Raw genomic sequence first — 23,781 nt, 5'->3', positions numbered from 1 at the left:
AGCGGAAACCGGATGATTTTCCATGTTGGACAACACGTGTCTTCAGAAGAAACTGAGTGATACAGAGTAAGTGTGACATTTTATATTGTTAACGTGGATTGTTGCAAGTTTTTATTTCGTAATAAGCGTTTTATAGTATTGTGTTATCGAATAATATAGGCCTATTAAGGATTTGTAAAGCAATTAAATGTTTGTTATAGTCGCAGTGTAAATATTGTCCACAAATCCGTCATTTCTGAAATCATACATTAAATTCATAAGTGCAAATGACCATTATTAAAAGCAGATTTTCAGAATTATATTATCCATTTCGAGTCAGAGTGTTTTGCAAATAGAAGATTCGCTCATTGTAACGTACTTCTTCGTGTTGACTCACAGGTTCAAAAGTTGATTAAATGCTGCTCGTTCTCCAACTGGACCAAACCGGATTTTTACCTCAGTCACTTCATCAGATGCAGAGCGCCAGATATAGGTAAGTTTTCATCACAGTCTTTGAATTAAAAAAGTAACTGTCAGATTGAATCGATATGGGTGATAGAAATAATTAATATGTCTGTGGTTTGAAATGTCACGGTTTTTCATTATTAACGTTACTATTCAGAGTTTGGATTTTGCGCGGCCTTGAGCCATTTCGTCGCGCTTTCGCTCTTGTTTTAAGAAATCTAAATAATAGGGAGAATTACACACAATGTTGTCACGAATGTAAGATTATATATGTGTATAGAATATTCGCTCATTGTACTTCTTCGTGTTGACTCACAGGTAAAGTCAAGTTGATTAAAAGCTGCTCGTTCACCAACTGGACCAAACCGGATTTTTACCTCAGTCACTTCATCAGATGCAGAGCGCCAGATATAGGTAAGTTTTCACCACAATCTTTAAGTGACTGTCAAATTGAATCGATATGGGTGATAGAAATAACAATTAATATGTTTGTGGTTTGAAATGTCACGGTTTTCATTATTACTATTCGGAGTTTGGATTCTGCGCGGCCTTGAGCTATTTCGTCGCGCTTTTGTTCTTGTTTTAAGAACTCTGAATAAAATGGGGAATATCACACAATGTTGTCACGAATGTACGATTATTGAGTGTATTTCTGCAAATAGAAGATTCGCTCATTGTAACGTACTTCTTCGTGTTGACTCACAGGTTCAGTCAAGTTGATTAAAAGCTGCTCGTTCACTAACTGGACCAAACCGGATTTTTACCTCAGTCACTTCATCAGATGCAGAGCGCCAGATATAGGTAAGTTTTCATCACAGTCTTTGAATTAAAAAAGTAACTGTCAAATTGAATCGATGGGTGATAGAAATGACAATTAATATGTCTGTGGTTTGAAATGTCACGGTTTTTCATTATTACTATTCAGAGTTTGGATTCTGTGCGGCCTTGAGCCATTTCGTCACGCTTTTGTTCTTGTTTTAAGAAATCTTAATAATAGGGAGAATTACACGCGACGTTGTCACGAATGTACGATTATTGAGTGTATTTCTGCACATAGAAGATTAGCTCATTGTACTTTCTCATGTTGACTCACAGGTTCTGTCAAGTTGACTAAAAGCTTGTTCGCCAACCAAATTTTTTTTACCTCAGTCACTTCACTTCATCTCAGTTGCAGAGCACCAGATACAGGTCAGTTTTCACAGCAATCTTTGGAAATTCTTAAAATTAACTATCAATTTGTGATGCGGGTAACTTAAAGGGATGGTTCGGACTAAATTCAACCTAGGGTCATTTCCACCATGAACTCCAGCCACACACTTTCCCAGAAGCTTTTTTTTCCCTTGGTCGAACATTATTAAAGTTAGAGCTTTTTTAGCGCGATCAGCCAGAGGGCTTAGTGCAGGCGCTAATTGACACACTGCATGTTTCAGTGATGCTTGTTTGTGTCATTTGTTATTTGAGAACACATTTCAACAATCTTCCTAATTTCATCATGTGAATCATTTATAAACCTGTTGTCTGAAGTTTCAGGGTCTCCCTGCATTTGAAAGCAAAAAATAATAAGGCAGTAATTAAAGATAATAATAGGGATGTATGATTAATTTTTGGCTTCCAACGATGAAAACAAGATAAACGAGGTAGAACGTTCATTGTGCCGCTGTTGCATTACTTCGAGCACACCTTCAATTCCTTCAGAGTTGTGCTTTCGTTTCTCCCTAAAACCCCAAAGTTAAAGTGACAGCAGCTAAACTGCTGTCTGTCAGTGATGAAAATCAAACAAATGACATAGCAAAATCACTCAAAGATTTTGACTGTTTGATCTGTGCTTAAATAAGGATTAATCTATATTTAATCTATGCAATATGTAATGTCAGTGTTTGAACACTGACTGAATGGGCACTTCATGCAGCACACATAAATTCATATTCACTTATTCTTGATTTAAATGTTTAAATTAGCAAGGCTTAAAAACATGCGCAAATGAGTTTAGTTTAAACACTGATAGCAATGTGTGCTGTTCAAGTCTCACCTGTGATTGTGTGCTGTCAACACCCGTGTGATAACTCAGTAAATGACTGGTCATATTAGAGCATAATATGACACTCACATTTAACAAAGTTTGCAAAGAGTGACTGTTTGTCCACTTTTTTTTGATCATTGCTGTTGTAATATATTGGAAAGTTAGAATGTGTATCCGACATACATTTGATGTCATACATCCAGAAACATACATTAGCAGAACTCTGTCTATTTTATGCATTATTTTCAACAAACCATATTATCGATAAATTGTCAGATTTGAGATGAACCAGGTCGCAAGTGCATGCCAAACTGTAGGTGGAGAATGTAATAGTTCGAAGTATATATATTTTTTTTTAAACCGAGAACTGTTATGCCCCTACTATGTACAATAGAGCTTTATCACACTTCCCTTTTCCAGTAAGTGAAGCAGTGAATCGCTACTTCCGGTACTATCGCAACACAATCAAAACTAATGGCTGAATGTTTGAATTGTTTTTGTTTTTTGTTTTACTCTTTTTATATTTTTCTGTACACCATAATCATCAGAATATCTCTTCTCCTGTCTCTGAAATTGTCCAGATTTTGAAATCATTCTGCGGATGCTCATTTTAAGAGGTGTTTAGTCAACTATGTGTTAACAGCACATTAAAAATATACATAACAGGAAGAATCAATACACTGCTTTGGCAAGCACTTCCGGTAATCTATTTCACTGTGATAAAGGTCTATTGTATGGTGTGGTTTCCAGCAGCCTGTCATATGATCGCAACTTTGTTTCATGCCAACTTTAAGCCTGAGAGACTTGACTAAGGGTGTTATTGGGTGTTATTTTTTTTTAAATAAACTGTCTTTTTTTATTGTAGGTATGTTGGTGTTAATGTGAAGATGAAGTGGACTTGTAAGTACTGCATTTTTGACAGTACAAAAAGAAAAATTATCATTCAGCATTACAAATTAAAACATGGACATCATGGGAGGACCTGTCCTTTGCCATGTATTTACCAAGATTGTGTCTGCTCCTTTAGAACTCAGGCAACACTGATAAGACATTTGCATACGCATCATGCAAAATCTGTCGATCACGTGAATTCCCGGGTGAAGTGTAACCTCTGCAGTTTCTCAGAGGCCTGCAATTTGAAGCAGTACTTCTCCCACCTGGGCATTCACTTGAAAAACAATGAAAATGTCCAGTGCCCATTTGAAGACTGCAGTTTTCAAACTTGTGTGTTCTCTACATTTGCGGCACACAGAAGTAAAAGACACCATTCCCAAAATACTGGACATTTTAAAGCAGAGTTAATTTCATGTCAAATCGAAGAGGTTGAGGAAAGGTTTGAACATACAGATAATCAACCTGCGGACAGCCTACCAGCCGAAGGGTGTTGGCACCCAGTCCAGTCCAGTCCATTGCATTCCAATCCAGATCTTCCTGTTGAGGGCTTGATTCAACATAAGTTAGCTTCACTGTTTTTACGCATGGAAGCCATTTTACATGTCTCAAAGACAGCCATTCAAGAAATAGTTGAAGAACTTGGAAGCATTGGTAGTAATGTTGGAGAGCTTGCTGAGATGTCAGTTAAACAGGTCTTAAACAAACACAACTGTTCATTGGATTCCTCAGTTATTGCTGCCATTACCGAAACGGTCTTGGAAACAAATCCTTTAGCCTTTTTGTCCAAAAGGGGTCCTCTTAGCTCTATTTACAAAAGAACAACATTCTACAAAGATAATTTCACTGTGATAGAACCTGTAGAATACACTCTTGATGCTTCTCAGAAAAACACATTTGTTTATGTACCAATTTTAAAAGTTTTAACTGCGCTGTTGAATCGATGTGACGTCCTTGACAAGGTTTTACAGTCAGACCAAGCAGATACATGGAAACATCCTGAAACAATTAAAACATTTAGGGATGGGCTGTATTTTAAGGACAACAAGATCCTTTTTTCAGATGAATTGCGCATAGCCCTTGGACTTTACATTGACGATTTTGAAGTGTGTAACCCTTTGGGCACTTCAAGGAAAAAGCACAAACTTTGTGCCATTTACTGGTTAATTGCAAATCTTCCAGGAAGAGACCGGTCCACTTTATCATCCATCTATCTTGCAACATTATGTAAGACCAAGGATGTCAAAGAGTATGGATACGACAAAATTCTTGAACCGCTTCTTTCAGACGTTGAAGTACTTGAACAACATGGAGTGTTTGTTCAGACACTGGGTGCAAGTATAAGAGGAACAATACTCTATGTGTCTGCAGACAATTTAGGCGCACACTCGCTTGCTGGATTTCAAGAAAGTTTTTCAACAAACAAGTTCTGCAGATTTTGTTTGGCAGGACATGGTGAGATTCAGACACATGAAGTTAGAGAGAGGAGGTTCCCAAAGAGAACGGAGGAGTTGCATGAGCAGACTCTTTGTGAAATTCAGAAGAACAAGGATTCACACGCAGTAGTAGATGGTGTTAAGAGGGACTGTCCTCTTAACAGACTTGCACATTTCTCCACCATGAAAGGCTTTCCCCCCGACTTTCTCCACGACGTCTTTGAAGGTGTTGTACCCCTGGAGCTAAGTCTTTGTTTGAAGAAACTGATTCAGAAGAAATATTTCACATTGGACGAGTTGAATGCCGCAATTCAGTCCTTCCCATATAGATTTTCTGACAAAACAAACCGACCACAGCAGATCTTAAAATCATTCCAACTGAAAGGTTCTTTAGGAGGCAACGGACATGAAAACTGGAGCCTTCTACGGTTCTTACCTTTGATTATTGGTTCAAAAGTTCCAGAGAATGATGCAACCTGGAGTTTAATTCTTGAACTGAAGGACATTGTTGAGATTTTAGCTTCATCTCAGTTTTCCACAGAGAGTTTGGACTACCTTGATTCAAAAATATCAGATCACCGGAAATTGTTGCAAGACGAATTTCCAGACTTCAGACTCCATCCAAAGCACCATTTTATCGAGCACTATCCAGAACTAATCAAATGTTTTGGACCAGTGATTGATTTCTGGACCATACGATTTGAAGCAAAACACAGCTTTTTTAAAAAAGCTGTGCATGACTCTGGAAACTTTAAAAATGTAATGCTTACATTAGCCCAGCGACATCAGCTGACACTTGCTTACCACCTTGACATGCCAACTCTTTTCAAGCCAGATTTAGTGGTTGATCATGTTTCAGTTCTGTCCACTGAGTGCCTGGATCTTTCATTTAAGCTGGCAGTTAAGTCCAAATATTCCAATGTTACATCGATATCTGTTGCATCCAGTGCATGCATATATGGCACCAGGTACTCTGAGGGAATGTTTCTTTCTGTGGGATACACCAGTGGGCTTCCAGACTTTGGCAGACTTGTCAAAATATTGATTGTTATGAACAAACCTGCCTTTCTCATTGAACCGTATTCAGCATGGTACAGGGAGCATTTCAGATGCTTTGAACTAACTAAGTATACCACTTGTGAGTTGAGAGTTGTTGATCCAGATGAATTGAATGATTATCACCCCTTGTCCTCATATGCAGTGCTTGATAAGAAGCTGATGATTTCACCGAAGACATTCCTCCTTAACTAAATGCATTTACTCTTGCCTTTTCTTCTTAGAAACCTGCAACAAAATGATTCTTCGTGTGATTTTGTCCCCTGAGGATATTAGGAAAGTTTACATTGATCGGCCACAATCCATAGAATCTCTTCTGTCAACACTGAAAAGCAAGCTGAACATACAAAGTGATTTTACACTTCAGTATGAGGATCCTGAATTTGACCATGAGTTGTGCAACCTAACGACTATCACTGAACTTCCTCCTGAAAAGGCAACCCTTAAAGTTAATTGTAGAGCACCACCCTCTGACTCTAGCCAGTCAGATGTGACATTAGACACAGCGGTTATGTCATCATCGTCTGACTCGAGTATCAACAATGGAAATCCTGGATCAATAACAGCAAGTAGTCGCTCACAGCAATGGCCTGTTTCTTTTCCCATTCCAAGCTTTTCGTATGATGTAGAATTACGTTTGAAACGTGGAAATGAGCAATATGCTAAAGATGGCTCACTGCTCAGCCTATCCAAGGATGTTAAATCTGAGATTCTTGACAAACTTGCCACTGCAATCTATTCTTACAAGGCGTATCCATCCAATGAGGAGTTCGAGTCTGTTTCAAGGGCTCTCACAGAGACACATCCATGCCTTAAAGAACCGGGATCGGCCACAGGGTGGTATGGATGGAAAATAAGCCTTAAATTCAAAATGGGAAACTTCCGAAGTAAACTTCGTGATGCTGGATGTCCAGAGCTTACTGTTACTAGTGAAAAATGCCATGCTTCAGATAGAAAAAAATACAAAGTCAAGAAACCCCGAAGATCGGAGACCAATTTTCTACCGGACTTACCTGCTGGATCAAGTTATACTGCTTTGGAGACTGAAAGGAAAGATATACAGTGTGAGATGACAAAAAAAAATCCAGACTGGCATTTAATTGATGCAGCTATGGAGAAAACTTTCTGTGCCAGAAGAAAGGAGATTGTAGAAGATGAGCCCACAGTATCAGAAATAAGGAGGAGATGGCCTGCACTTTTCACTCAAAGACAAGTAAGTGTAGAAAGATGTAATATACCGTATTTTTCGGACTATAAGTCACACCTAAGTATAAGTCGCATCAGTCCAAAAATACGTCATGATGAGGAAAAAAACATATATAAGTCGCACTGGACTATAAGTCGCATTTATTTAGAACCAAGAACCAAGAGAAAACATTACCGACTACTGCTGCTCAGTGCTCCTGTCACCTATCAGATCGGCTGCATATTTACTACCTGCAGAATACGATTTTCTTTTTGGGGGCATTTTGTTTGCATTCAGTCTTTCTCAGTTGTCTTTAAGTTAATATTTCAGTTAACAGTTTTCAGTTGTTTTCAGTTAATATTTTCAGGGGTATGCTACAGGAGCACTGAGCAGCATAGAGTGCCCTCTCGCGGCTGTAGACGGTAATGTTTTCTCTTGGTTCATTTCTCTTGGTTCATGTCAAATTAATTTTGATAAATAAGTCACACTTGACTATAAGTCGCAGGACCAGCCAAACTAAGAAAAAAAGTGTGACTTATAGTCCGGAAAATACGGTAAGTCTCGGGTGTCACCAGAATGTGTCTGTGAAGTTTTAGTTCAAATGAGTTCCTGCTCCCCGCCTCTTGCCAGTAGAGGGCTGTCTGCTAGAACTCGCTATTCAATACACTGACATAAACAATACAGGAGAAGCTCACACAGCAAATATAACTCTCAAAATTGATCATTACAAACGGTTCGTGATGCAACATATCCAGATGTATGGCATATATTTTTTTTCATTTTACCGATTTTCTTGGACACATTCCCTTCAATAAAATTACACCACTGCAACCTTAGTGGCTCAGATGTGGAGAGTTAATGGAGACTAGGGATGTACGAGACTAGTCAATTAAACAATACTGCTGCTGTTAGTCGACTTAGAAAATATTAGTCGTTTACAAATTAATTTTTTTGCACTTTTTTCACATTTTGCTTTGTTTTTACAAAGACATTTAAATTACCGTCATGTTAATGTTACATCTTGAAATTAATGCTGTATTTTGAAAATATATCTGGAGCGGCAAATTTAATTTTACATTCGGTTTTTGCATGTTCAAACCAGGACTGGTTGCCGTGGTAGCGAACAACAATACCTTAACGTGCTGACTTGTGTCAGAGTCCCTATATATATATATATATATATATGTATATATAGGGTTTGAACTCATTAGTCCTTTGCTGCTGATTCAGTTGATCTTAATATATGTGTCTAAAATGGCTAACATTGCTTAAGTGAACGTTCAATATACAACAATGATAAATCAAGGCAAGCACATCGCATGCATGATATCTGACCTATTTTTAGCTGCATTCAGTATAGGATTTGACTGTTCATAGATTAAGTGTACTTGCAAATGGATCACATATACACTGTCTCCAGAGGTCAGACTAGTTGGTTGCAAAATTTCAGTTTAAAAGGTTACAAAATTAGTTGTTGCGCACATCCCTAATGGAGACTCTTATGTTTATTATTACAGGCATCAACAAATCAGTTATAATGTTTACATACTATAGCTGAGACATACCACAAGTTCACAGATGGTCGATCTTGAGTGCTGCTGTCATGCAGAGTTTAGCTCATGATCCAACTCACTTTCCTTTGCATAGCTGTAGTTATTCTTAAGATATTCAGGTGTGTTTGACTAGGGTTGGAGCTAAACTGTGCAGGACAGATGTACTCCAATACCGATGTCTGTCTATCCCTGCACTGCTCCAGTGACAATATAACAATGGCAGACTGCTAATAGGGTAGAGATTGTCACCAGTGGGTGGGGCTTTTCCCTACGATGACGTCAACATAGAGAGAAATCTGGAATCACTTGTTTTGAGAGACTGATTTATGGGGATTCTAAAAAAAAAAAAAAAGGGGTGGGTGGATTTTACCATTATAGGCTGGTTGTTTACACACTGTGGACACACATCTGTGTTTAAATGCCTTATTAAAGTGAATTTTGCATAATAGGTCCCCTTTAATGTTTAGTTTATGTGCGTGGGATTTTTTTAAAGTCTTTTTCTTTTTTCTTTTTTTGCTTCAACAGGTTGCTCTTGAATTCTGTAGGCTTGTCTCCATTGATTTAAAAAGAACATTCTTCGAAGGGCTTGACAAGCATCTACCCAGGCTCCTGCAATTATACACCAAGCGAAGCAATGAAGTTCCAGAACTTCTGAATGTGTTGAAGTGTCTGGATGAACAGGCAAGTCAAATTTAATTTATACAGCAAAACTAATTTGTTATTAGCTTTCAAAGAAATTTGCATCAGGAAAATTCTATTATTTGCTATTGTTGCACAAAATCCCACTGGTAAAAACGATTTGAGGTCTCATTTTGTTAGTAGGACCCTATGATTTCTGTGATGCGCAAAACACAGATGGAATCATCTATTAATTTTTTTTTTTTTACTGTATTGCATGGAATGTCACAGAATTCGTCAATATTTGGATAAATGAATCAAAAGTAGGTCAGTCACTTAAATCAAAACCACAAAATGACTCTTTAAATATGAATCCTGCATGTTCTGTGTGAATGAATGGCACAGATATGCAGTTTTGTTTACTACACATACTGAAGTACGTGTGACACTTGCAGTGTTTTTTCAGCCTCTGCCGTCTCACATTAGAGGCTTTCCTAGAACTATTGGCGGAAGTTCCCGGATTTTGGTGGTTTTGCACCGTGGGATCTAGGAACGATTTTAATTCTAGGAACTCCTTTTGGGGGAACTAATTTAGCTCCTACTTCAGAGTAGGGTCTAACCCAGCATAGGGATGCAGTGATTAACCAGTTTTACGATTAACCGCGGTTTAAAACATCATGGTTAATTAATCATAAAGGATCGGCTAAACACCTTAAACAAAACAAATACAAAGTTACACCAGTGGTACACCAGCTTAAAGTGCTGTGCTTATCAGAGACTAGGAGACCACCCTGGTGGCTTCTAGAACTACCCGGTGCGAAATCCCTTTATATGAGGACAATTAACACATGAACTTCATCTCCAGAGCTGCTGTCAGAGTCACTTTAGCATTTTACCTTTTCTTTTGAGAAAATTAGCGTCATATCATATTCACACAGAAACTTCAAGGTATTCACGAAAACCCATCCAAACAAGTTTGTTTTAACTTATGACAGAAATATATGACTCTATATAAATTTTGAACAGTATAAGTTTTTAACAGTATATATATATATTATATAGCTTTACATACATTAACAGTTTTTATGGAATGCATTTTCTGTCAAATTTAAATAAATCAATTAAATTATAATATTTTTGATTATCATATATCATTATCATATTTTTGATTATACAACTAAAATGGAATTTGAGCTGCTCAATAAACCCCACTTTGTCTAACTGTGTAAACACTAAATAATGCTGCAAGCTTCAAGGTACTTCTGTGGCACTATTAATTGCTTATTTAAATAACTTAGTTGTTCACAGCAAGTCACAGTTCTCATGCAATATGATGAAGAATGATTTTTCCGAAGATGATTACGGATGGGTATCCTTTAAGTTTTAATGGTATTACTATTAGTAATTATCGATCCAGTACTTTTAACAGTAGACTTTAATTCTTTTTGTTCTATTAAAAAGAAAAAAAATTAACATTGACTTATAATCTGTAATGTAAAATAAATGGTTAATAAAGGAAAACAAACCGCAATGCTTGAACAAAACAAATTCATATAAAACATCTATTTGTTGAATGCACCAGTGTGCAGCCATTTTATATATATATATATATATGTATATATATATATATAAAAATATACAGTACAGGTCAAAAGTTTGGAAACATTGCTATTTTTAATATTTTTTAAAGAAGTTTCTTCTGCTCATCAAGCCTGCATTTATTTGATCTAAAATACAGAAAAAAAATGTAATATTGTGATATATTATTACAATTTAAAATAATTGATTTTCAATTATTATACTTTAAACTATCATTTATTTCTGTGATGCAAAGCTAAATTTTTAGGATCATTATCACATGATCCTTTAGAAATCATTCTAATATGATGATTCATTATCAAAGTTGGAAACAGTTCTGCTGCTTAATATTTCTTCATAACGTGATACTTTTTTAGGATACTCTGAATAAAAAGTAAAAAAAAAAAAAAAAGAAGCTATGTTTTTAAAATATAAATATTTTGTAACAACAATATACACTACTGGTTAGTAATTTGGGGTCAGTAATTTTTTTTATTTTATTTTTTAATAAAATCAATACTTTTATTCAGCAAGGATGTGTTAAATTGATAAAAAGTGATAGTAAAGAAGATATATATATATATTTTTTTTTTTTTTAAATAAATGCAGTTCTTTTTAACCTTTTATTCATCAAATATATTAGACAGCAGAACTGTTTCCAACACTCATAATAAATCAGAATATTAGAATGATTTCTAAATGATCATGTGATAGACTGGATGTTACATGTGACACTGAAGACTGGAGTAATGATGCTGAAAATTCAGCTTTGCATCACAGGAATAAATTATTTTTTAAAAGTATATTCAAATAGAAAACTTATTTTAAGTTGTAATAATATTTCACAATATTACTGTTTTTTCTGTATTTTTGATCAAATAAATGCAGGCTTGATGAGCAGAAGAGACTTCTTTCAAAAACATTAAAAATAGTAATGTTTCCAAACTTTTGACCTGTACTGTATATACAAACAAAACACTTCCGTCAAGTGAACACATTTTTTTGGCAGAGTTGTAACCAGAAGAAGAGGGGAGCAGTTATTTTGGGCCTTCCATACTACATGAGGGAGAAACCAGAAAACGTCTTCAAAGTTTGTGAGGTAAACATTTTAGTACTTTTTTCCATTAACACTGGAATAAGGATGCACCAATATCACTTTAGTATGATAGTGATGCTTTTATTTGGTACTTTTTATATTTTGGTGATACCGATTATAGATACCTGTATTTTCATTGAAACCATAAGAATATGAATCATTATTTGGCTTTCCTTCAGTTATGTTATGCTTAATTATGCCTTTTAAAATGTATTGTATTGCTATATCCAGGGTTCCCGCGGGGTCTTAAAAAGTCTTAAAAAGTCTAAAATTCTGAACTTTAAATTTAAGGCCTTAAAAAGTCTTAAAAACGGCCAGATTTTCATCCGAGGTCTTAAATTTCATTAAGTCAGGTATACATTTTTTTTAACCCATTTCCAGAAATGCTACCTGCTGAAAGTTATTACAAAGTAGCAAAAAAGTAGCGAGTCGTAGTTCTTTCTGGGGTATATTGGTGTTGGTATACGCGTTGATAAAACTACAAATCCCGTGATAAATGCAATAACTTACCTGCCCGCGAGATACGTCTGCGTCTCCTCAGAGTTTGTAAAAGTTCGGCTACGTGTGGAAAATGGGAAAGTGTACTTTGAACGAGACATGGCTAGATCACAGCGATTTCTGCTGTTGGTTACAAGTGGTGTGTAGTGTAGGCCTATAGGCGACCGTTATTTTATGGTTTCCATGGTGACGCGTCATTCTTTTCACGTGACACACCGCAGCAGCAACAGCGCTGAATGAATGATGATCTGCTTTTATGTCATTTTCCCTTTTTTATTCAGAATACTCACAAATGTGTTAGCTATGGCATGAAATATCTGATATTCCGATTGTCAAATACATGCAAGTGGAAGTGTATTGTTGTTTAAACACCTTTATAACGATCGCGTTAGTTGAGCTGTATGCGCGATATAATTTTATGACACAAAATTTTGAAATGTAGGCTTAAATCAAACACATTTTAATTCAGATTCTGTATTTATATATATATATATATATATATATATATATATATATATATATATATATATGTGACCCGTCACGGAAACCAGGGACACAAGTCGGCAGCACAACTCTCGAGCAAAATGAGAAAGAAGCATTTTTTTTCAAAATTGGTGATTTTCGTTTTTTTGCAGAATCTGTTAGTTGAGATCATGAAGAAGCCTTTCCGTGTTTGAGATAGCAGTATTGGTATATTTAAAAGCGTACATTTTGAGGTTGAAATCGGCTTGTTTTTCGGAGACTCTAGCACGCAGTAGGGGCGTGTCATTGTCTGTGTGTATTTCCATACTGGGAAGCGTGGCTACTTACTATGCAGCGCTCTGGCCGGCTCTAGCTGATATCAAAATTCAATGAATGTTTTGAAGTACTTCTTCGACAAGCCGGATGCTTATGAACAAGCGCTCACTGATTCTGAAGACGATCTGAGCGACGATGAAAGCGGCATAATAAGACATTACCTCTCTGGAGTCGGGTAACGCGCCGGCGCATTTTGCAGGATTTTTTTCACATTGCAGCAAAACAGACTTAAAATACTCCGTCATTTTTTGTCATAGAGACATAAGTAATATATCAATTGAAACTATAGAATGTCTTCTTTTATTTGTGTACACTCAGAGTAAAAACAAAATGTTGTGCTTTTTGAAAAATAAAGAAAACTAACATTATGCGTGATCTCTCGTCTCCCTCTGAACGAAGTCCAATCTGATAGTTCTCAGAAAATGAACTGTAACTTAGTGAATACTAATCATAAAAAAATTATACTTAGCCTATGTCTGAAAAAACGTTGAAATGTCAAGAGTTAAAATGTGTAAGTCAAATCGAAAACAAACCTTCTGTGTTTATGTAATCTGTATGAAAAGAGAGCCATGTCAGAAGTCCGTGATTCAGCTCATTATCTGCTAATGCGGCCACGCCCACGGAGCCAGCGCTATTCAGACGCAAATTCTGAGTCAATGCATGCATTCATCGTCTCAATCGTGTATTTATTGACTTGAAAAGTGTTTTGAATAGCCATAGTTAGCGATCTCTGGCCTCTCTGTTAGTCCAGTTATTTCCTGGATTGCCTATTCTTCTTTAACAGGCTTCTCAGGTGAGAACATTTCATTTCATGATTATAGTGACCAAAATGATCACAGTTATCACAGAATCCTGTTCAAAAAGTCAATTCACCAAGTTTTATGTGGAAAACCAGCAAATAAAAAATAAAATTAGCATCAATATGTACTTTTTCTTTACATAAACATTAAAATAATAACATTAAAAATGATGGGCAGATTTTAAAGGAGTGTCTTGCAACATGTTATCTACAATGCACAAGTTCAAATAGAGTTTTGACAAAAAAGTCACATATTTCAGCCTCTAAATCATTTTTATAAAAGTCAAAAAAGATAAATTACTGACATTTACAATGCACATTAACCTTTATTATTAATAGTATGCGGTCCATGCAGCTTTACAGGGGGTATGGCTTATCTAAATGAGATGTAAATGAGCCCTATTGTCACTCCCAGCAGGTGAGAACAGGCGAGAACTGCAACTTTAGAGGCGTTTTTCTCCCTATAGAGCTTTCTTGATTGCCTACCTTCAAATGGCCACAACTTCTCCAAATATTATCAGATTTCCATGTGTCACACATCGTTGGAAAGCTTGGAGACTGCACTTTCAGAATCTGTGAATAACTCAAAATGCCCCAAAACCGACTTGTGTCCCTACTTTCCGTGACTGGTCACATATATCAGGGTACCCGCGGGGTCTTAAAAGCATTGAAAAAGTCTTAAATTTGATAATCTAAAATTAAGGCCTTAATAGCCTTGAATTTGGTATACAAAGTCTTGGATTTCGTTACAAAGGTCTTATTTTTATTTTTTTTATTTTTTAACTTTTCCTAGGATTAAGTTCATACCGTAACAAAATGAACTGTTACTAGTGTAGGCTAATTAAAAATTCACGCAGCGTAATGTTGAGTGCACCTCGCGCTCCACGTCATAGCAGTAAGCGCGAAAGCTCGCGCACCCGTTACTATGGTTACTAGGCAAGTGAGGTAAATTACTAGAGATGAGCCGGATACTCGGCTGAAACGAGTATCCGGTACGGATAAAGCACTTCTGCCGAGTACGAGTATTATACGAGTAATACGAGTCAATATCTGTGCTCGGATTGAATGAAAATCATCATTGGGTAGCTGATTGTGTCAGCGTTCTGTGATAGTCTAGTCCAGTGGTCTCAAACTGCCGGCCCGCGGGCCATTTACGGCCCGCAACTGATTTCAAAAATAAAACATAATCCGGCCCGCTAAATTATTATTATTATTATAATTATTATTCTCTAGTACGCGTCACATACGCGGCCGCGCCGGCATTCTCCTTCTTTTCAATGCGCTTTCGCTCCCGTGGCGTCTGTCGTTGCTATGCAACCATGAGCCGCGCTCTCAACCGCGTCGCTTCTATTATGAGCGCGCTTGCCTAAATTACAGTAAAAGCACTCGACTTTAAGTCACGAGCGTCGTTTTAAATCACCGAAACGCGTCCGATGCTACCATGTCAAGAAACAGAAGAGTGTACAAATGTATTTAAGGGTTGTATTTGTTCTGTACAGTGTTGTTCAGTGCAAGATTTTAATTTTATTTAAGCTAGCATGAAGTAAAGGAAAACAGCCTACTTCCACTAAATGTTAAAAACTAATAACAATGAGAGATTTTTATTTTTTGGCAAAAGTTGATATATATAGCTTCAGTTTTTTTGTTTATTTCTGACCCCTTCATGGCATCTATGAGTGTTGCTGGTTTTGTTCCTAAATTACTAATTTTTTTTATTCCATGCACCTTGTTGGATGTGAGAAGTTGCACCAGACTATTGCAATTAATAGTATTATATTAGTAGTATTATATTAGTATATTAGTAGTATTACATCAATTACATTAGTAGTATTACATCAATTACATCATAGTATTAGCCTATATAATTATATTACACTCTGTAACAATGAGAGAGACACTGCTGTTTACATTTAGTAGGCCTATGGTAAATAAAATATTTATAGTAGGTATAAAAATATATGCCGAATTAATTATTTTCTAGGGTTCAAAATTTATACAGATTTGACATTTTCCCCTCATACTTCTGTCAGAATGGGTACGAAGTTGGCATTGAATTTCATTTAAAATGGTATTAAAAAGGTCTTAAAAAGCCTTGAATTTCATTTGGAGGATCCTGGGGGTACCCTGATATATATATATATATCAGTGGCGATTTCTTTAAGACTGCAAGGGAAGCTCGGCTTCCCTTATAATGTCACAAAATTAATGGTCAAATATGTACTATTGTATTAACATTTTATTGACTAAAAATGCGTTAGAAAACGTTCATCTCAAAGACGAGTTCGTTCAGAATCAGTTACATATAGCAGGTCGGCTGACTCGATTCCTTCTCATACATTCCCGCAGCGTCACAGTGCATTTCCCTACTGAAGCCCAGCGTCCATTGACTTCAATGGGGCTGCTTTGAACGTTTTTTTTCAGCGCTTCGAAACTAGACGGTCATTGGATAAACGCTGCGATTATGTCCCGCCCACGGACGCTCAGCGTCTCTGGGGGTGAATGGGGAGTGGGCTGGCCCGGACTCCGACAGGGTACCCGCGGGGTCTTAAAAGCATTGAAAAAGTCTTAAATTTGATAATCTAAAATTAAGGCCTTAATAGCCTTGAATTTGGTATACAAAGTCTTGGATTTCGTTACAAAGGTCTTATTTTTATTTTTTTTATTTTTTAACTTTTCCTAGGATTAAGTTCATACCGTAACAAAATGAACTGTTACTAGTGTAGGCTAATTAAAAATTCATGCAGCGTAATGTTGAGTGCACCTCGCGCTCCACGTCATAGCAGTAAGCGCGAAAGCTCGCGCACCCGTTACTATGGTTACTAGGCAAGTGAGGTAAATTACTAGAGATGAGCCGGATACTCGGCTGAAACGAGTATCCGGTACGGATAAAGCACTTCTGCCGAGTACGAGTATTATACGAGTAATACGAGTCAATATCTGTGCTCGGATTGAATGAAAATCATCATTGGGTAGCTGATTGTGTCAGCGTTCTGTGATAGTCTAGTCCAGTGGTCTCAAACTGCCGGCCCGTGGGCCATTTACGGCCCGCAACTGATCTCAAAAATAAAACATAATCCGGCCCGCTAAATTCTTATTATTATTATTATTATTATTATTCTCTAGTACGCGTCACATACGCGGCCGCGCCGGCATTCTCCTTCTTTTCAATGCGCTTTCGCTCCCGTGGCGTCTGTCGTTGCTATGCAACCATGAGCCGCGCTCTCAACCGCGTCGCTTCTATTATGAGCGCGCTTGCCTAAATTACAGTAAAAGCACTCGACTTTAAGTCACGAGCGTCGTTTTAAATCACCGAAACGCGTCCGATGCTACCATGTCAAGAAACAGAAGAGTGTACAAATGTATTCAAGGGTTGTATTTGTTCTGTACAGTGTTGTTCAGTGCAAGATTTTAATTTTATTTAAGCTAGCATGAAGTAAAGGAAAACAGCCTACTTCCACTAAATGTTAAAAACTAATAACAATGAGAGATTTTTATTTTTTGGCAAAATAAAGTTGATATATATAGCTTCAGTTTTTTGTTTATTTCTGACCCCTCCATGGCATCTATGAGTGTTGCTGGTTTTGTTCCTAAATTACTAATTTTTTTTATTCCATGCACCTTGTTGGATGTGAGAAGTTGCACCAGACTATTGCAATTAATAGTATTATATTAGTAGTATTATATTAGTATATTAGTAGTATTACATCAATTACATCATAGTATTAGCCTATATAATTATATTACACTTTGTAACAATGAGAGAGACACTGCTGTTTACATTTAGTAGGCCTATGGTAAATAAAATATTTATAGTAGGTATAAAAATATATGCCGAATTAATTATTTTCTAGGGTTCAAAATTTATACAGATTTGACATTTTCCCCTCATACTTCTGTCAGAATGGGTACGAAGTTGGCATTGAATTTCATTTAAAATGGTATTAAAAAGGTCTTAAAAAGCCTTGAATTTCATTTGGAGGATCCTGGGGGTACCCTGTCCGAGCTTCTGCGTGATGATTGGAGGGTCTGTCGAAAGACTGCATCTCCTTTTGACTGACAGCGATTCTGTACTATAAGGAATCACTGAAGCTATTCGCGCTCAGTCCCATCGCGGATTTCTCAAGTTCAGTCGAAATAAAAACTGCTGCAACCTATTTCTTTGATATTTGCTTGGCGAAATTGCTTGATTTTCATCATACATTTCACACAATTATACACCACATTCCTTGTTTCAGTTTTACAGAGTTTAATATTTTTTTTTTAGATCGTTCATTCATTCATTCCTTCATTCCTTCATTCATTCATTAAGCAGCCTAGCTCTGCTGGCCATTGAGAGGACACTGGTCAAGTCACTTGAAAAGACTCCTAGTTGGTACGACAGGGTCACAGACCATTTTCTTGAAAAGGAACGTAGGGCAGAATTTACTTTTAAATAAATAGACAATTTTATGATGTAGGCCGAAAATGAGCTTCCCCTCTCTGACAGACCAGTAGCCGCCACTGATATATATATATAAACGGAAAACAAAAACAACGAAAAAACAGCTGGCTGACCCCTAGAGGGGTGGGCGGCTGCAATGACTGAATTCATTGAAATACAATTATTTTTTCAGAATTTCTTTGATTTGAATATTTTTTGGTAATGCGTCGTGTAGGTCTTAAATTTCAATCTTTATGGTCTTAAAATGTCTTAAAAAGGTCTTAAATTTGACTTACTGAAACCTGCATGAACCCTGTATATCATATTTTATCTTTCAAGTAGAGGTGGTCGCGTGATATAGCAAAAATATCACAGCACGATTATTTTCAGGAATATCACGATTATTTTTCATGTTGGTTTTACTATTTTTCATGTGACTGATCAGTACATCCAAACTCATTTCACAATATTAAAAACGCAAAATGCAGAATCGAATCATTAATTGTGAATCATCAGTTTTAATTGTGTATTGTGTTGAATTTTTCTGAATTTGCAAAAATTACTATTGAATCAAATCATTTCGCTGTAAATGAAGATAAAAAAAGTACCAAGCAAACTGGATCTCATTCAACAAGTATGTGTACAAATGAATTTGCATATGAAATCTGCATACTAACATTTTCACAAACAAATAATCCTTTATCAATAACTTCTATTCTAAAACTTAGGGGCTGTTTACACGAAAACTGAAGTGAGCACTGAACACGAAGTTTCAAAGCACAAGGTTTCGAAAATGATACTGTTACCTTCTTCATGTAAACAACAAAAACATGAATCTGAAAACGGTAACATAATGCGCGTATGTGTAGGTGTTTTTTGATGAAGTGACATCGCCAACTACTGACGTTTTCGCAGATCCGTGTGAACAGGGATAATTTTGACAATAGCCGCTTTTCCACTGTCGGGCCAGTGCGAGCCAGGGCTTAAAATGGGCCGGGCGGGGCTAATAGCCTCGGGCCTGTAGCACGAGGCCAGAATAGTGCAGCGTTTCCAGTCAGGCCTGAAGCTCCGCTGCTCGTCACTAAAACCCGCCCTTTACACGCCTCTCAGGAACAACGTCATGCAACCCCATCGTTTCACCAACAAAGAGAAGTTATTAGAAAACTAAGAAATAAGTCACTGGAACTAGCGCGCTCACAAAACGAACACGATAACAGCGGCCTTATGTTTGCATGCTTTGTTAAATATTCAAATTCAAAAGCATCGATGTTTTACTATAGAATAAATGATACATTGATCATAATGAATCAATTTATCAGGACTCAAAATTAATCACACAGAAATAAATGTATTTCTATTTTATTTATTTATTTTAAACGCTTATGAAAATAGCCTGCTTATTCAGTCGAGACTGTTACTGTTTATTTGTAGCCACAGTAGCCTATATACGTCACATTTAGATTGAAGGATAACTCTATTTTTATAAAAGCTCCCGAACAAAAAACATACGTGGAGCTAAACTCTCGAGACGAGACTTATGACAGATAATATAAGTAAATAAATACACAATTGTGATGCGAATAAGAAGCTGATGTCTGATTTCTTCAAGTGGTTGCATTTACCATGTTTACTATGGTAATGTTAATGTCTAGCGTGCACAGTCTTTCGCATCGCTTATAAATATTTCTGCCTTGTTTTAGTGATTATAATTCACATCGGATCAAATTATTTCAAACACATGCTTCTGACTGAAAGTGAGTTGAGTTCAACTTATTAAAAAAAGTTTTTAATGCTGGTGTTATAGCTGTTAGCTTTCTGAAATGATCCACAGTGCAGACGCTATCTATTTTTATAAAAGCTCCTGAACAAAAATCATTATTATATTTTGATGACATGCTACGCGGAGCTAAACTCTCGAGACGAGACTTACGACAGATAAAATATGTTACTAAATTAATACACAATTGTGATAGAGAATAAGAAGCTGATGTCTGATTTCTTCAAAAGGTCACATTTACCATGTTTATTATGGTAACGTTAATGTTTAGCGTGCATAACTTTTACATCGCTTATAAATATTTCTGCCTTTTATGGTGATTATAATCCACATCGGATCGCGTTATTTCAAACACTCGCTGCTGACTGAAAGTGAGTTTTGAGCTCAGCTTATTTTTAAAAGTTTTTAATGTTGATGTACACAACGTTATAGCTGTTATCTTTCTGAAATGAACGGCGCTGACGCTCTGCAGACGCGGAGAAACTCAGCCTTTGATCATAACCACTCCTCTAGCCTCAGCTGGCCCGCTTTGGCCCAAGGTTTTCGTCGGGCCAAAAAACCCTGGCCGTTGGCCCCGAGGAAGCCCCGGCGAGGCATGATCAAGCCCCAGAAGTGACAGTGGAAACGCGACTGGCCCTGGCACGCACTAGCACGCCCGCTTTAAGCCCGACAGTGGAAACGCGGCTAATGTTGTTGTCTGTTTTTAGTACATCATTGTCATGTAAACATACCCTTATTCTGAATTTTAAAACACAGCTGATTGTGCATAGTGCACACCTCCTTTTGACATTTTTCTGTGATTTTTATTTGATAAAAAGTAGAAGAATATTCATCAGATTACTTGAATAGCTCTATTTGGAAAATCATTCTAGAAAAATTTGATTTGCATAGACAAACATTTTATTGGCATAGACAGTAAAAAAAATACACGATCAAAATGTAAACTGGCGTAAAATGTATGTTTAATGTGGTAATGAAAGTTCTAGTCTACTGCTAAATCTTTAATCTCTCTCTCTCTCTTTTTTTTCAGCCAACTGACAATGAGGTCGATGTTGTTCAGAGTGTTAAGGTGGGCATCTTGTCAGTGAGCGAGGACACCAGACAGGATTGTGCCTTCCCAGACGACGTCGTGAATATGGCTGTGATACTGGAGGGGGAGATTGTCATTGTGGATCTCCAAGACATTCCCAATGCCTTTGTCACATTGTTTGGACTGCTTTACGCTTTAAACATTAGCTATCCCAAAGAGCTGCGATACACCTTTGAGGTGATCCAGCGGATCTTCATGAACATTGATGGGGAAAGCTGCTCCGCTAAAGTTCATGGACTGAAAAACAAACTAATGCGGTGAAGTGCCTGCAACCATTGCTATTTCCTTTTTTTTTCCAAGAGTAATGTTCAATTTAATTGATGAATTTGTTAAAGCATCAGCTTAGTTGAGATTAAGGTGGTATGAAACCAATTCATACGTCTTTTAATGTGTTAATGCTTTTCAGAGTTTCTTTTTGAAAGGAATGTTGTGAACAGGATGTTTCTATATTGTATGTTGTGGGAGTGGCATTTTAAAGTGTTTAGTTTAATTGATGAATTTGTTGAAGCTTGAGAGCATAAAAAATGTATAACCTAGTTTATATTAAAATGGCATTTAAGCCAATTCATAAGTCTATAATGTGTTTAACAATGTTTTAACATTTTCTTTTGGAACAAAGGATATTTCTATATTAAATGCTGTGGGGTGATCTTGTTTAATGTTATGTAACAGATTAATCCACAAGACTTGCATTGAGACAGGTGTAAAACACCTTTCAATTAGTTTGTTTTTCTGGTGTTTTTAGGAGTTAATTGCAATAAACTTTGTACTGAAAATTGTATTAGTGATCGTTAATTTGCCATACATTTTTGTTTAAATCAAATGTAGCTTACAAATTAATGTTCAAGTAGTAATTCATTATTTGGTTCTGCTGCAGGTTTTAAAGTTTCAAAACACCACTTTAGTTGGCTGAACTTATTGGATGTAGTTTAGATAACTTTAGTTGGCTGAACTTATTGGATGTAGTTTAGATAACTTAACTTTACTTGGCTGAACTTATTGGATGTAGTTTAGATAACTTTAACTTTAGTTGGCTGAACTTAAGTTCGAAGTTTAATTAACTAAATTAAATCAGTTCATGTGTTTATTGTGTGAATTGTGTTGTGGACTCCTATTTTGAAATCTGAACTGTTGAACTGTTGTGTAATGGTGTGTGTGAGGATGGAAGTGAAGAGTAAACAAGATGGATGAAGTTCGCTACTCCTGTCTCATGTGCTTCATTGTTTTATAACTCCTGACAGATACCACACTATCTGTATTTTACACTAAGCAATAAGCTTAGTTGTTGTTACGATACTGAAGATCCAAAGATGAAGATGAGTCTTAAATACTTAACTTAAATACACAGTGCTATTGAGCTAAATGACAAGCAGTTGTGAGGATTAATCTGTGTTCATAGAAATTAATGAAAAACAAAACTAAAAATCCATGAAAATGAAACTAACTAAACAGAATCGTAATATTACACCCCCTTCTGGAAGACGCAACTTTGCGTCGTAACTGAAGAGATGATGCAGGAATGTAAAAGGAGTGGGCGAAGGGCTGTTAAAAGGGCAGGCAGACTAGGGAGGATGACCAGTAAATGTTTCTCTTTGTTAGGTTTGGTTAGTGGTGTCTAAAATGCATCTTTACACACAACTGCCAGCCTGCATGGTGAGGTTCTCAAGACTCCAGAGACACCAGCAGCTTCAAATACCTGTTTGCTGCTCAACACTGGCTTTTTTTATAGCTGCCCTTTTAATACAATACATTTTTTGACAGGAACTTTCCTCAATAAGCCTTTATCTGACCGAGTTCTGCTGTGCTCTAAATCACTCACAAATCTTATGATAATTCGATAATCTCCATTCAGTTTCACACAATATTAGTTGTTTTCGTGCCTTTTGCACAACATTGCACCATTTCATGCTTTTCATCTTCAGAAAGATCTTTCTTCCTCCCCATATTGCATGAGAACTGTGACTTGCTTAATAATGTGGAACAACCTCTAAGTAGGGTTTCCATAGACCTGGCAAATTATTTTGTCTGAGATTGATACCAGTTATCTAAAAAGACATGGATAAATAAACAAACAAACATTTTCTTAGAAAAACTAAAATCTGAATGTTTATTGTACTGAAATCTTACTGATATGTCAATTGCATAATAATTTGGAACGCAGTGTAATACACCCGGCGCAATGCGACGCAAGGCGCAGCGCAAGTGTGTTTGCTAGTTTGCGTCCGGCGCCGTTCGCGTTTTCCCATTCAGCGCCACGTCCTTAAATTAGTAAATGCATTTGCGCCAGTTAGTGCGCCCATGGGCGTGCTGGTCTAAAAAAGAGGTGTGTTCAGGCGCATTGCTATTTTAAGGAGCTGAAAATAGACTGCGCCATAGATCAACTCAAACCTGGTCTAAAGTCTAAAGTCAATGGCGCAATATTTTTTTGTTAGAGCGCGTTGGTAGAAACTGCGCCTCTGGGCGTGTCCACAGTGTGCGTTGACTTTGCTGACATGCCAAATATTAAAAACAAAAGGATTAC

The 23,781-nt window shown here is 36.7% G+C and overlaps 1 protein-coding gene across 1 annotated transcript; it reads left to right on the top strand.

The window, feature by feature from the left end:
* The first annotated feature begins 381 nt into the window (after window positions 1-381).
* LOC125251083 (sterile alpha motif domain-containing protein 3-like) lies at window positions 382-21,902 on the top strand. Its single transcript, XM_048163991.1, has 6 exons — window positions 382-472; window positions 1,540-1,632; window positions 6,072-7,060; window positions 9,112-9,267; window positions 11,792-11,881; window positions 21,201-21,902. The coding sequence occupies exons 3-6, from the start codon at window positions 6,086-6,088 to the stop codon at window positions 21,519-21,521; spliced, it is 1,542 nt and encodes a 513-aa protein (XP_048019948.1). The 5' UTR covers window positions 382-472; window positions 1,540-1,632; window positions 6,072-6,085; the 3' UTR covers window positions 21,522-21,902.
* The last annotated feature ends 1,879 nt before the right edge of the window (window positions 21,903-23,781 follow it).

This window comes from Megalobrama amblycephala, linkage group LG17 (assembly GCF_018812025.1).
Source record: "Megalobrama amblycephala isolate DHTTF-2021 linkage group LG17, ASM1881202v1, whole genome shotgun sequence".
In the NCBI taxonomy this organism is placed as follows: domain Eukaryota; kingdom Metazoa; phylum Chordata; class Actinopteri; order Cypriniformes; family Xenocyprididae; genus Megalobrama; species Megalobrama amblycephala.
The sequence above is the reverse complement of the archived record's forward strand: the minus strand, read 5'-3'. Positions and strand labels throughout refer to the sequence as shown.

Coding starts and splice junctions, on each gene's coding strand:
- LOC125251083 (XM_048163991.1), top strand. CDS start 6,086: ATGATTCTTCGTGTGATTTTGTCCCCTGAGGATATTAGGAAAGTTTAC. Junction 7,061..9,111: donor CACTTTTCACTCAAAGACAA/GTAAGTGTAGAA, acceptor TTGCTTCAACAG/GTTGCTCTTGAATTCTGTAG. Junction 9,268..11,791: donor TGAAGTGTCTGGATGAACAG/GCAAGTCAAATT, acceptor TTTTTTTGGCAG/AGTTGTAACCAGAAGAAGAG.